Below are 14,572 nucleotides of genomic sequence, written 5' to 3'. Positions count from 1 at the left end.
TTTTGATCTGATACTGGGCAACGTCAAAGGTAGGACAACATAATAATAAAAGCTAACATTTATATGGCACTTACCATGTGCCAGGCATTGTGCTGAGCACTTTACAATCATTTGATTCTCACAGCAACCCTGGAGGTAGGTGCTATTATTATTCATATTTTACAGATTAGGAAACTGAGACACTGGAAGAGTAGTGATATCTTAGAGAGAAATAACTGGAAGTTTGGAAGAGGGGAGGATTTGGGATAAGGTTAATAAATTTGTTTTTAGACATTGAGTTTAAGATGTTTCTGGGACATCCAGCCTGAAAGGTCCAATAGGCAATCAGTGATACAAGACTGAGGTTCAAGGGAGACACTGGGATTTTGTATATAGATGATCTAGGGCTGTATAAAGATAACAATTAAACTTTTGGAAGCTGTTGAGTTTACTTAAAGAGAAAGGAAGGAAGGAAGGAAGAAAAGAAAGAGGAAGAAAGAATGAAAAAAGGAACAAAGGAAGGAAGGAAGGGAATGGAAGATGGGGGAAAGAGTATAGAGGGCCTAGAATAGAACCTTGGGAAACACCCTCAGTTAAAGGGTACAATGTGGGTGATGAGAATGAGGAGAGGTCAAACAGGCAGAAGATGAACCAGGAATGAGAAATGTCACAAAAACACAGATAGGAGAGAGTATTCAGAAGGAGAATGTGATCAACAATGTCAAATTCAGCAGATTTGTAGAGAAGGATCACAAGTCAAAAAGAATTGACATCTTATGATCTCCTTGGACCTGTTTTTTGCTGTGTAAAATGAGGGTATTTGACACTATGGGTACAGGAGAACATAATTCTTCAGAATATAGTCTCTTCTCTTCTCTCCTTGTCCCTTAACATCTACATAGATATAATATATATTAAAATAGAGGCAGGAACTGAAATACAGGCTCAGCAGTGGAATGGGTACAAAGGGTTATCTTATCCAACTTCTCATTTCTACAGATGAGAAAACAGAAGTTTATACTGGTGACAGATATTTGTGAGAAAAACACTTTTTCACTCAATTCTTCTTCCTGAACCCCAATCTGTGATATTGATGGAGTCTTGGGAGATGCCCAAAGAAAGCAAGAGCCAGAAGAGTGGGGATTTTTTCTCCTTTCATTCTGATCTGTGCACTGTTCTACTTACCCTAGGCTCTTGCTGCCAAAACACACTACCCAGTGACTTTAGCTGGGCCTCTAAAAAGGCTGCGAGAGTCTGCGCTGAAGTGGGTATTGCTTGGACCATGAAGGGAGATGCCTGAGACTGGGATGACACTACCTAGATCATGGCAAAGGCCATCTGGCACAAGGTGGAGGTTGCTTCCTGGGACTTAGAGGACACTACCTGGGATGGTTAAGATAATGGCCCACCATTTGGACATGCACATCCTATTGCTATAGTTCCATTTCATTCCAAGGTCTTCTGTCTCCTGGCCACCACGTTGCAACACTGATCTGGCAAGATGTATTGGTCAGGAGGAACTGGAAAGAAGATGAGGGTGAAGATAAGACCCTGTCTACATGGCCATTATTTTCATTGTTCTATTTATAAATATAAAATCACATAAATTTTTTAAAGCAAAAAAATTTTTTTTAAATCTTAAAACACCTATAAACATGAACTGTTGTTGCACACTGAATAGCCCATACTAAATCCCAGCTTCCCTGATGCCAATTCCACTAATACCACCAATTTCTCTGAGTGGCCTGGAGGGGGGTGGGATATGTACAACCTCAGTGATGCCAAATGAAGGGAAATAATCAGTGAGGAACTAGGCTTTGGCAGAATCTGGATCTACAAGAGCAGACAGAAAACTGGCTAAGGACATTCAGAGAGCATTACCTCATTTCCTTTCCATGGATCTCTTAGGGCAGGGTGCCCTGTCAGAAGGAAAAGATAAGAGCTACTCATTCATTCCACAGACAATTGTTATTATTATGTCACCTGACACCTGCCTGCTAGAAATATAAAGACAAAACTGAAATAATCTCTGTCTTAAGGAACTTCAAGTAAATATAAAATATATACATATGAATGATGTATGTCTTCCCTATGCAGATTACGTGTACGTCCACATGGATTTGTCTGAGCACAGCTCACAGGAATACATGAATAGGTATTTTTGGAGTCTCATCTGCTATGCAAAGGAGACTTTCATTCCTGCTTGGAAGGCATCAAGAGATTGGACCACAAGGTTGGACTGCTTTACTCTTCAGAGAGCAGACACAGACTAGAATTATATCTATCTGCCACCCTAAATATTACTAGTTGAGGAGAAATTATTTTTAGGTTCAAACTGCTTTTCTGGTTTCTATCCTTTAAGAAGGAAAGGAGTGCCCCAAGATGATCTGATGGCTTGATTCCTTTTCACCAAATACTAGTTACATAAAATATGTGGACTAGTGAATAGAGAATAAATTCACTTATCCAAGCAGCTTGCAAACAGAAATCAGAGAAGTAACACAGATTGAAATACACTAGATGGGTGCTCATCCTTCATTGCCAAAGAAGACCATGCCATCACAGAAATGATGACATGACTTGCACTTGACTTTGTTTTGAGTGAGGGAGGGCTGTGCAGGTCACCAGCCTCACTTCTCCTCCAGAGCCATCTGAATCCAGTGACCAGATATTCATCAGGATGACTGGAGATGACCCAGGATGAGGCAATTGGGGTTAAGTGACTTGCCCAAGGTCACACAGCTAGTGAGTGTCAAGTGCCTAAGGTGAGATTTGAATTCAGGTCCTCCTGACTCCTGCCCTGGTGCTCTATCCACTGCACCATTTAGCTGCTCCAAATATACTAGAAAATACACAGAGTGAATGAATTTTCTCACTTGGAATGAGCTTAACTGAGAGTCCTCAATCTCACCCAGGGGAAAATTTTCCAAAATTGCTACTGTAGCAAACTGGAAATTTTGGAACATGTGGAGGCCCCGATTTCTCTACATGCTGGCTTCTTCCCAAAGTCTTTTTCTCTCTACAGGATCTCTCCATGAAGAAAGCCTGGAACTGTGTGTGCCCTCTCTCAAAACTAGAATAAAGAAAATCTCTCTTCTTCCAAGCTGTTGCCAACTCTCCCTCCTAAGTGTCAGGTACTCATCTCTCCACCAATGAGGAAAGTCTTAGATAAATGCACCAGGTTTAAACCCTGGGCTACATTAAAAAAATCTTTTCTCTGGGTTACCTTTACAAAGTAGATACTGAGTAATTTCAAAGAGGGTAGAGGGTTCTAGTAATTGGGAAAATGACCATGTTAAAGATTTAATGTTAGAATGCACCTTAGAGATCATTTAATCCAGCACTTCATTTTACTTAAGAGAAAATTAAGGTCCCAAAGGGCTAAGTGAATTGTCCAAGGTCACACAAATAGGTAAGTAACAATCCCAGGAGATAGACTTCCTGTTAGAGGGGGCACTTCAGCTCAGTTTTGAAGGAAGCTAGGGGTTCAGTTCAGCAAGGTGGAGATGAAGAGGGAGTCTACAAAATAGGGTATGAAGAGGGCTACATGCTGGCTCTGAATAAGAGGAATCAACCCTGGGTCTCTTTTCTATTCCCTTGAATAGTCGACAGGTTTTCTTGGGGTTCTAGGCTTTGGAATTTTTTGTAAAAGATTGTTTCTCAGTGTGGGAGAGCAGCTTCCCTAGTCTTCCTCAAACTTCTGGATTGTTAGGGGTTTCCTAGAGTTGCATCTGGTTCAAGTGGCCATTGTGGGCACTTGAACTCCCCCAGGATTTGTACAGCTCTGCAAAAGCAGGTGGTGCAGGGTTAGACCTGGCATCAGAAAGCCCTGGGTCTTAACTCCTCCTTTGCCACTTCCTAGCTGACCTCTCTGTGCTTCCGGTTCCTCGTCTGTACGAGGGGGATGATAACTGTGATATCACACTAGGGGACTGCCTGGAGATTCAAATAAGATAACGTATGTAAAGCTTACAGGAATATCAGGTATTAGGATGTTACTGCGGCTCACTGTTACACTGTTACACTGTTACAAGTCCACAAAATGCGTCACGGAGAGAAAAAATTTCCTTTCGCGCTCTCTGCCAATCCCTTCCTCGCTCCATCCTCCAGCCTTCAGCCCAAGCATCCTCCGTCCCTCGTCCTTCAATCTTTGCAATTACGTAATGAGACAACCCAGCGCTCAGGGAGCGCCGGGAACTGTAGTCCAGAGTAATCACGCCCACCGGTGCATCAGGGATGGTCGGGACTACTATTCCCGGCGATCCCCGCGCGGTCCTATTTCCTCTCCTTTGCCTCCCCACTTCCGACTCCCCCTTCACTATCCCCCTTCCCCTCCTAGGTCCTCCTCTCCCCTCCCCCCACCTGCATCCTCCTCCGCGCGCCACTGCGGCCTAGCTGTGCTGCTGAGAGGACCCGACATGAAGGCGACTCTGGGGAGCAGGGACCACTGGACCGAAGGTACCAAGGCAGGGAGCTAGGCCCTGGAAGGGAGCTTCCTAGGTCTGGGGGAGATCAGAGGGCAGGGGGCAGGGCGGAGGCAGCAGGCTTGGGCTTCCCCAGGGAGCGTCGGATTGCCGGGTCGCCCTGGGAGCAGGTCCAGGCTCGGTGAGGGGCAGGAAGCATCCTTTCCTCGCTGGGCCACCTTCCTACGCCCGGCCCTACCTGGAGGTAGGACCGGGGAAGGGACTGCACTGCCCCTCCCCCTCCCTTTGGGGAGGGGCCCCCCCACTGCCCCCGCCCCCGTCACCTCCGGGCGCATGCGTACCCGAAACTGGCCCTTGACTTTAACGTGCCCTCAGTACTCACACCTGGAGGTACAGGTTCATTCGGTGTTTGCTGAGGGTTCAGTTCAGCTCCCATTATGCCAGGGCACAGGGCTGGACTGTGGCATCCCAGGGCCTGGAGTCAGCCGTAGGTAGTAGAGGAGGGAGGGTGTGTGTGTATGTGTGTGTGTTAGGAGGTGGGCAGTGTGTGTGTGCGCGTGTGTTAGGAGGTGAGCAGTCTTTCACAGGTTATCTTCTTAGCTGTGCCATCTTTGAGCACGGATAACTGGACAGGAACAACAGGAAGCAATCGTCATCCGCCTCTGAAAATGTAGACATTCACTTTTCCTAAAATCAGAGGACTGGCTAGACCAGAGCCAGAGAGCCCTTCTGATTCTGCATCTGGACAGTTTGCTGACTATTGTCAATGTGATTACTATGTGAAGAGAATTGATATACTCAGTACCCTGTGTGTTTCCAGCATGTGTAAGCCCTTCTTAATTTCCTCCCGTGTTTTCTGTTATTTTCCTAGGGAAGGTGTTTATTCAGCTTTGGTCTGGACATTGAAAAGACAATGTAAAGTCCATAGCATGGCCCCTACCCTCACCTGCTCATGAATGATGCGGCTGGGATTCCTGTCTGCTCCCAGAAAGAGCTCCTGAGTCAGATAGGAGAGGCTGATTTTCAGGGACAGTACTTGGCCTAACGGAGGTGCTGTTGCTTTGCAGCATACATTGATGCCTTCAGAAGAAATAAATATCCAGCTGACGAAACTGCCGACTTCTGTGGATGCCATAACTGTATGAATTCTAAGAAGGAAAAGAAGTTTGAGAATGAGAGAAGTCAGGCTCAGCCTGGAGAGGCTGGTATGACTTATACAGAAGAACAGTTACTTGGGGTGCAGAGGTAATCCTATTATATCATCCTAGGGAATTCACATTTTCTTTATATTAATAAAGCATGTAACTCATATGTGAATAAACAGCGGTGGAGTGAACCTTGAGCACGGTACAATAAATCATAGTTGTAGAACTGGAAGGGACCTTAGAGGTTATCTGTCCAACCCCCTCATTTTGTAGATAAGGAAAATGAGGTACAGGGAAGGTTAGATGACTTGCTCAGGGTCTCATAAGTAGTGGGTGTCAGAGTAAGGATTTGAACTCCAGTCCTCTTAACTCCAGAGCCATACTCATTCTATTATACCTACTGCCTTCCTCTCCTGAGTTGCATCATATATACTCTATACTTAAGAAATATAGAAGAAACATCAAATTTAATAAGGTTCTAATCTCAGCTCTGCTGTGTAATCTTAGGGAGGTTATGTGAAAGAACATTGAACTGGGAGTCAGGAGACTTGCATTCTGTTCCTTGCTCTGCCATTATTTATCTATTTGATCTTAAGACACATCATGCTAGCTCTTTTTAAAAATAGTATTTTATTTTTTCCAATTATATCTAAAAACAGTTTTAAACATTCATTTTTATAAAATTTTGAGTTCCAAATTTTTCTCCCTCCTTCCCCTCCCCTCTTCCTAAAATGGTAAACAATTTGATATAGGTTGTATATGTGTAGTCATGTAAAACACATTTCTGTATTGTCATGTTGTGAAAGAAGAAATAGATCAAAAGGAAAAAAAACACAATAGAAATAAAGAAAGTGAAAAATAGTATGCATCGATCTTCATTCAGAGTCCATCAGTTCTTTCTCTGGATAGCATTTTCCATCATGAATCCTTTGGAATCACTTTAGCTCTTTGGGCCTCTGGTTCTTCAGTTGTAAAATTACCCCTTTGGATTAGATGCATTCATTTAAAACCTACTTTACATGCAAGGCACCATGCCAGATGTTGGGGATACAAGGATAAATCTAACACAGACTGTACCCTCAGGGAATGCACAATCTCAAGGCGGAAGAGATACATAAAAAACTAACACTAGGGAAACCATTTAGAAAAATAAAAAAGAGTGGACCAGGGAAAGTACTACAAAAAACTTAGGGACAGATCATTTTATAGATAATGATATGTCAAGGAAAGCTCTTTGGTGGAGCTGGCACTTAAGGGCTTCAGCAGGTACAAATGAAGGATCCATTCTAGGCATAGGGGAAGACTTGAGTAAAGGCATAGATATGGACAAGACTAGGATGAAGAGTAGTCCATTTATGTCTAGAACTTGCCATATGGGAAGGCCCTAATGTGAAATAAGGCTGGAAAAGTAAATTGTCAGATTTTGGAAGACCTTAAGCTTTATAATAGATACTATGGGGAAGGAGATGATAAATCAAGATATAAGTAAGAAGATAGCCTTTCAGCAGTAAATTGAGGGGTAAATAGCATAAATTTGTAGCAAACTTAGCAGTTTTACAGTTTCATATGATCAAAGGGTTTAGAACTAGAACAGACCTTGGAGATCATCCTTCCGGTCTAGGGCTTCTTAACCTGAAGTCTGTGAACTTTTTTTTTTAAGTATTTTCATAACAATTTCAATACAGTTGGTTTTCTTTGTCATTGCCTATATATTTTATTTTATGCATGTAAAGCATTATTCTGAGATGAGTCCATAGGTTCCACCAGGCTGACAAAAAGGTCCATGACATAAAAAAAGGTTAAGAATCTGATCTAGTTCAGTTATTTCCTTTTACAGATAAAGAAACTGAAGCCTAGAGAGGGTGAATTACTTATGTATGGTCATACAGGTAATAAATAGCAAAATTGGCATTTGAACTCATTTCCCCTGATTCCAGGTCCATTGTGCTTCATATTATACAGTGGGACCAGAAGAGGCAGATTTTGGGTGTTGTCTAGGATTGAGGTTTAGCAAGGTAGAAATAGTGGAACTGTCAAGATGGCAAGTGATTCTTGAGTGAAGGTGAGGACATTATTAAAATAACTGATCATAAAGCAGATGAGATTTGGTTGGGAGGAAAATAAAGATAGAATAGTGTTGATTACTGAGAAAATAGATAATTCCTAAAGCAGGAAAAGGATAAAGCAAAGAAAACTATAGATCAGTATTGTTAGAAAATAATGAAAGATTTTAAATAAAGTCCTAGAAAAAAGGCTTCAGCATTATATACAAAACATTATTCACTATAATTAAGTTGAATTTATACAAGGAATGCAAAGATGGTTTGATGGGGGGAAAGCAATCATTTTAAAATCAAAAACATTCAAAACCATGAGATTATATCAAATGATATAGAAAAAGACTTTGAAAAAATATAACACTCATTTATAGTAAAAACCCTACAAAGTCCAGCATGGAAGGGCTATATTTTGGTAAGAAAAAGCATATATAAAAAGCTAACTTTACTTGCAGTGGGTAAATACAACTTTTCCAATCCAGGAGTAAAGAAAGGTGAGCCTTATTTCGCTGCTGTCATTCCACATAGCTCCAGAAATATTAGTAATGGCAATTAGATAGAAGAAAGAAATTAAAAGCCTAAACAGCAACAAAGAGGAAATTATTTTCCACATTTGCTGATGACGTGATGGTTTACCTAGAAAATCCTGGGGAATTAGCAAAGAAACTCATTGAGACAATAATTCAGTAGAATACCAGTAAACAAAACAAACCCACAAATATCAATAGCATTTCTACATAACAGTATCAAAATCCAGAAGGAAATAATAAAAAGGGGAATGCCACTTAGAATAATTACAAAATGTATAAAATATCTGGGTGTTTGTTACTAAGGTACATTCAAGTGTGGCACGGATACTATTACAAAATGATCCCTAAAGAAATGAAGAATGACTGAAATAACCAGAGGAACACTGAGTGATGGGCCAATATGATTAAAAAATGATACTTAAATAAATTAATGCAATATTAATCAGTCTATGAAGAATATACTCTATCCTGCTAAACAAAATAATAAATTTAAAGAAGTAGAAGGTTTAGAATCTAAAGGAAAATAATGAAAAAAGGTAGGAATGAAGGGAAAATAGAAAAAAATCAAGGAACCAAAAGTTGTTATGAGGACACAGATACAGGAAGAATGAATGAATCCACCTCTGTAAAATGAAGAAGTACAGATGTTCATGATAACGGGAATTTCTAACAATTTGGAGACAAAGTATTTTTGAATGATGATAAGGCTCAGGATAAGACCATAAGTGTTCATAGAGTGTATTTGGGGTGTGCACACCTGTGGTTGACTAAAATGGAGGTGAAAGTTATAGGAACTGAAGAGTTCAAGAAACTGTGAGGGCAGAGAGTTATGAGAAGCATACTGTGGATATTAAAGTTTCTGAGAATTATGCCAAGGGTAGAGAAGACTGTGAGCCAAATGCCAAAGCGAAAGAAGGTAGGAAAGTGCCTCGGAGATTGGTAAGTGACTGCCACTAGGTTCAGGAGAGATCTGATCAGCTGACATCCCTTCTGAGAAAATGCTGAGTGATGGTGGGAGAGAAAGGAGTAAATCTTGACTTCCAGATCTCATGAGATTGGGGAATAGCGAAAGAGGCAGCCAGCATTAGAGAGGAGAATGTGAGAAGTGAAGCCTTCAGGGGAATATCAGTTTTCAGTTGATACAAGTAGTGGCTGTAAGAGGAAGAGGTCCACGATGAAGGAGGGTTTAAGGAACTTCAGAGCAGTATATAAAAGGGTTAGGCAAGAGAAGGCAGGGCCTAAAATTTAGGAAAGACAGAGCAGCAGGACAGGGTTTGTAATGGAATGGTGATATGGGTTTGGAGTGAGAGGACCTGCCTTTGAATCCTGGTTCTGTCACTTTGGGTAAGTTGTTTACCCTCTCTGGTATTGTTTCCTCATCTTTAAAATGAGACAGTTGGATTAGAGGATCCCCAAGCACCTTTTCATCTCAAAATCTATGATCTCTTATCCTGTAGGAATTGAGAAGTGAGCTATTAGGAGCATGTTGACCATAGGGAAAGGGGGAGAAGAGAGTGGGTTGAGATGTTTTATTTTTTTGTTCTCAACTAACAAGCATTAATTTTCTTTTCCCATTTCCCCCGCATTGTGGGAAAAAAGGAAAAGAAAACCTTTGTAACAAATATACATAGCCAAGCAAAACAAATTCACACATTCACCTTGTCCAAAAGTGATAGCTCTAAGGTTCCATTTAGAACATTGATGGATGGAATAAGCTTTCACAATCTCATTCCCCTTAAGAACTCCCTTTATTTTTCTGGGTGGTCAGATTTCAGGGGCTCCATGGATGAGATTAGAGCTGGGAGGGGTGGAGTTAGATGGGACCTTCTATAGTCTAGGTAAAGACCTCTGAGAGTTCCTTCCATTTCTAGCATTTTATGACTCTTGAATCTACCTCTGTAAAATAGAGATGGTATCTCACCAGTGGTACAAACCAGACAAAATAAACCGTATGAAAGTATCTTGAAAGGTATAAGTACTTTTGACATATTATTTTTTAGGATAAAGAAATGCAGAAGTTACTATGAAATTCTGGGAGTTGACAGACATGCCAGTGATGAGGATCTAAAGAAAGCTTACCGAAAACTGGCCCTAAAATTTCACCCTGATAAGAACTGTGCACCTGGGGCCACAGAAGCTTTTAAAGGTATAGCAGCTGAAGTCATGTTTGAGTTCTTCAGTAGACTCCTTCAAGTCTTGTCATAGCATTTTGTTCAGTCAGAAGTATAATTGTTTTATTTCATCAGGGAACTAGAGTATACAGTTGTTTTAAATAGTGTGTTTATTTAAACACCCACCTTGTCCCATGATACTTTTGAATAAATGTTGGTTTCTCTGTGATGAGTATTATAAGCTTGCATCTTTTAGTTGTATTATATACAAAATCTAGTAAGAATCACATGTACAGAGATTAATGAATTATAAATTATACATGTATAGTTTTATATATATACATAATTAGTAAATTATAAAAACAAAAGAATACTGGATGTTCTTTGAAACCTGTTGCTTGTAGGCAAGTAGATTGCTTCTTATTTTCCTTCCTCATTTTTTTCCCACAGCCTTATTTGTTTATTGTCAACAATTCAGAAACAATAGATTATGTTTAACTGCATTGTTTTTATGTGTTTATACGTACATATACATATATATTTTAAAGTATTAATAGGTTTTGTTTTGACAGCTGAAACCTCCCAGCAAGCAGCTGAACAAGCTCCCTTACAAAAATACAACCCCCTAAAACAGTTACTCAACTGTTAATAAACAAAAGGGGTGTGATCTTTAACTTTGATGATCTGTTACACCAACCCTTGTATTTGACCAGAATTTTATTGCCTCTTAGTGTTGACTTTATTTCCAATTTTGTAGTCATCTTATGCTAATAATTGCTTTTTTTGTTCAGTGCAAATTTCTTCATTATCCCAGAAATGGAGTTCTGATTTCAGCTTGATGTTGTTTTATATATTGAATATATTCCTAAAAAGTTGCATGTAAAACAACTTTTATAGATAAAATTATTTTCTCTATTTTCATTATTATTTCAGAAATAAAGAAATTTTGGATCACTCCCAAACATAATTTTAAAAAATAGGCTTTAGACAAAAGGTCAGTTTTAAGGGTAAGGTCACTTTCAACCATAATATAAACTGTTCGTCCAAGTATACAAATCTTAACTTTTGCCACTTAGTAGCCATGTTCCCTTGGCCAAGGGAGTCACTGCCTCACTCAGCTTCAGTTTCCTCATCTGTCAAATGAAATACTTGCACTAAAAATCAGAGGTGTTTAACCTAGAGTTCAGAGACCTCTCAATGACTAAATCTGTTGATCTTTTCTCAAATTTCATTATTTTGAGCTTTCAGCAGCATTTTATACCACTGACCCCACCTTTTCCTTCTGGATACTTTCTCCTTCCTTGGCTTCCATGGCACTGTTCTCTTCTGGTTCTCCTTGTCTAAATGCTCCTTATTTGTCTCTTCTACTAGTTCCTTCTCCCACCCTCTGAGGTGGTGATTCTCTTGACTTTGTCCGAGATGCTCATCTCTTTTCTCTCTCTAGTGATCTCATTTCACTCACACAGGTTCAGTTTTTGTCTCTGTGCTGAAGACTCTCACATCTGTCTATCCAGCCCCTAAGTTCCAATCCCACACACTCACCTCTCTGCTGGGTGTCTCCACTTGGATACCCCATCAGTATCTGAAATTCAGTATGTCTAAAACTGAATTCACCATCTTCTCCCTAAATCTAGCCCTCCACCAACCTTGCCTATTTCCATTGGCTTTTCCCTTTCCCTCATTCCTCAAAGCCAGTCAGATTCTCCCTCCAAGGCATGTCTCAGATCAGTTCCTTTTTCTGTGTTTATACAGCTGCTTCCCCAAGTGGAGGCTTTTATCATCTCTCCAACTCTCCAAATAGCTTTCCAAATAGTCTCCCTGTTTCCACTCTCTTCTGCCTCTGGTCCATCCTCCACACAGTAATCAAAATGATCTTCCTAAAGCCTAAGTCTGACTGTGCCACTCCTGCTCCAGGACCCTCAGAGCCTCCTCAGATAGGCATTAGAAGCCTATTGTAGTCTGACTATAGCGTATCTTTATAGCCTTATTATCCACTCTCATGTTCTTATTCTTATTCTTATTCTCTCTGCCTCTGCCCAGACTGTCCCTTTTGCCTGGGATGGACTTCCTTTTTTTTTTTCCTAGTTTTTAAAAATTAATTTTATTTGTTTTCAATGTTCTATTTTATATAGCTTCTATACATACATTCCTATTAAATATATTTTCACTATAATCATGTTGTGTAGAAGAATTAAAATGAATAGGAAAAATCATATAACAAACCAAAACTTAATACAAAAGAAAATGATCTGCTACATTCTGTGATTGAATTTCAAAGTTCTTTCTCTGGGTATGGAAGGCATTTTGCCTTAAAAGACCATTGGGAGTTTTTTTAAGTCCTTGCATTGCAATGAAGTTCCAAGTCTACTAGGAAAAAACTCTTGCACACTGTGGTCGTTGCTGTGCACAAATTTCTCCTGGTTCTGCTCCTTTCACTCAGCATCAGATCGTATAAGTCTTTTCAGGCCTCTCTGAAGTCTTCCTGTTCATCATTTCTTATAGCGCAGTAGTATTTCATTACATTCATATACCATAATTTATTTAGCCATTCCCCAATTGATGGGCATCCCCTTGATTTCCAGTTTTTGACCACCAGAAAGAGGTTGGCCACCAACACCCTTTAGCAGTTCTGGAGTTTCCTTCATGTATCAACTCGTGTGCCATTCCCCATATTAGCAGTTCTCAAAGTGTGGTCTAGGGACCCTTGGGGGTCCCTAAGACCTGTCAGGGGGGTCACAAGGTCAAAACCATTTTCCTAATGACACAAAGATGTTTAATTTCTAATATAATTATTGATAGATACAATCTACATAAACAAAAGTATTTTAGGGATCCTCAGTACTTTTTAATAGTGTAAAGGAGTCCTGAGACCAAAAAGAATAAGAACTGCTATCCTACAGTAAGGCTTTCCTTAGTGCTTTCTCCTTTCTTCTGAAATGACCACCTGTGTACTTATTTGTTTACATATCATATCCCTCCAATAGAATGTAAGTTCCTTGAGAACAGGGAGTGCTTTACATTTTGTCTTTGTATTCCTTGGATCTAGCACAAGGCTTTGCAGCTTGTGGGTGCTTAATAAATGCTTATTGGATTGATGCCACTATCTTCCTACTCCCCCAGATTTGTAACCTCTGTAACAGTTGATTCTTCCCTCTTTCTTTATCACCTCCCACTTTGTCAGTTTCCATGTCTTGTCAGTGCTATTTTCACAACATGTTACCTGACATATATGGTGTTTTAAGGTTTTCAGTGTTTTATTTCTATTTATTTGATCCTGACAACTTTATTTATTATTATCCCCATTTTACAGATGAAAAAATAGTCTGAGAGGTTAAGTGATTTGCCCATAGGCAGACATTCACTAAGTATTAGAGGTGGGTTTTGAATCTAGGTCTTCCTAACTCTAAACAGTGCCCTTCCCATGATACCACCCTGATTCTGTTTATCTTGATTCACTTCTCTAGTACAGGTCTTTGTCCCCTCTAGCTTATATTTTTAATAGCCTGGTTTTCCTCCACTCTCACACTTTTCTAATCTAAACCTTTCACATAACTGCTCAAATAATTTCCACTCTTCATAAAACCTTCAGTGGCTCCCCATTGCCTCTGGGATAAAATATAAACTCCTTAGCTTGGTCTTTAATGCCCTCTGCTGTCTGGTTCTCACCTTCGTTCCCAGTCTTAGTTTGTGTCACTTCCCTTTCTATGCTGCATTCCAACCACACTGGAATGTGAGCTGTTTCCCAAACTTCTGTCAATCCCATCATTGTGAATTTTCACAGGCCATCTACTCTGCCTACAATGCTGTCTCTCCTCATTTCCACCTGCTCAGATCTTCCTCTTTCTTCAAACTCAGGTTAGGTGCCTCTTTGCTCTGTGAAATTTTACCTATTATGTCCGCCTGCAAGTATTCTCTTCTTTCTCAAAGTTTCCTAGGGTATTTTGTTTAGTCTTTCTCCCTTTGGTCCTATTACTCCTTACCTATCTATGTCTTTTTTTCCAGCAGACTGTGAGGTCCTTGAGAGGTAGAGGACTTTATTGGTTTTCATCTTTGTATTCCAAGATGCCTTATACTTAGTAGGATCATAGATTTAGAATTGGAAGGGTCCTACTCAACCCTCTCATTTTACAGATGAGGGAACTGAAGCTCAAAGAAGTTAAGCAATTTATCTAAAGTTGTACAAGAATTGCTTAATAAATATTTGTTGAATTTGCTCATTGTTAAATTTGATATGCCATCTTAGGTGCATTTAATTCTCCTCCACAATCTCTGTGAAAAGCTAAACAAGTAGTCATGCCATATGTGCTTGGCACATTTATTTAAGAA

General features: G+C 40.0%; 1 protein-coding gene across 2 annotated transcripts in view; it reads left to right on the top strand.

The window, feature by feature from the left end:
- Positions 1-4,241: 4,241 nt before the first annotated feature.
- DNAJC18 (DnaJ heat shock protein family (Hsp40) member C18) overlaps positions 4,242-14,572 on the top strand; it is a 32,793-nt gene continuing 22,462 nt past the window's right edge. The window contains exons 1-3 of one of the 2 annotated variants that reach the window (XM_072630456.1): positions 4,242-4,437; positions 5,471-5,648; positions 10,136-10,281. In XM_072630456.1, the coding sequence (XP_072486557.1) occupies positions 4,398-4,437; positions 5,471-5,648; positions 10,136-10,281 (364 nt within the window). In that variant the 5' untranslated portion in view covers positions 4,242-4,397. Of the gene's footprint in view, positions 4,438-5,274; positions 5,649-10,135; positions 10,282-14,572 lie in introns of both variants that reach the window. The other variant, XM_072630457.1, reaches the window with a different exon arrangement.

The sequence above is a fragment of the Notamacropus eugenii genome, chromosome 1 (assembly GCF_028372415.1).
Source record: "Notamacropus eugenii isolate mMacEug1 chromosome 1, mMacEug1.pri_v2, whole genome shotgun sequence".
In the NCBI taxonomy this organism is placed as follows: Eukaryota; Metazoa; Chordata; class Mammalia; order Diprotodontia; family Macropodidae; genus Notamacropus; species Notamacropus eugenii.
Note: the sequence above shows the minus strand (reverse complement) of the source record. Positions and strands in the feature narration are given on the sequence as shown.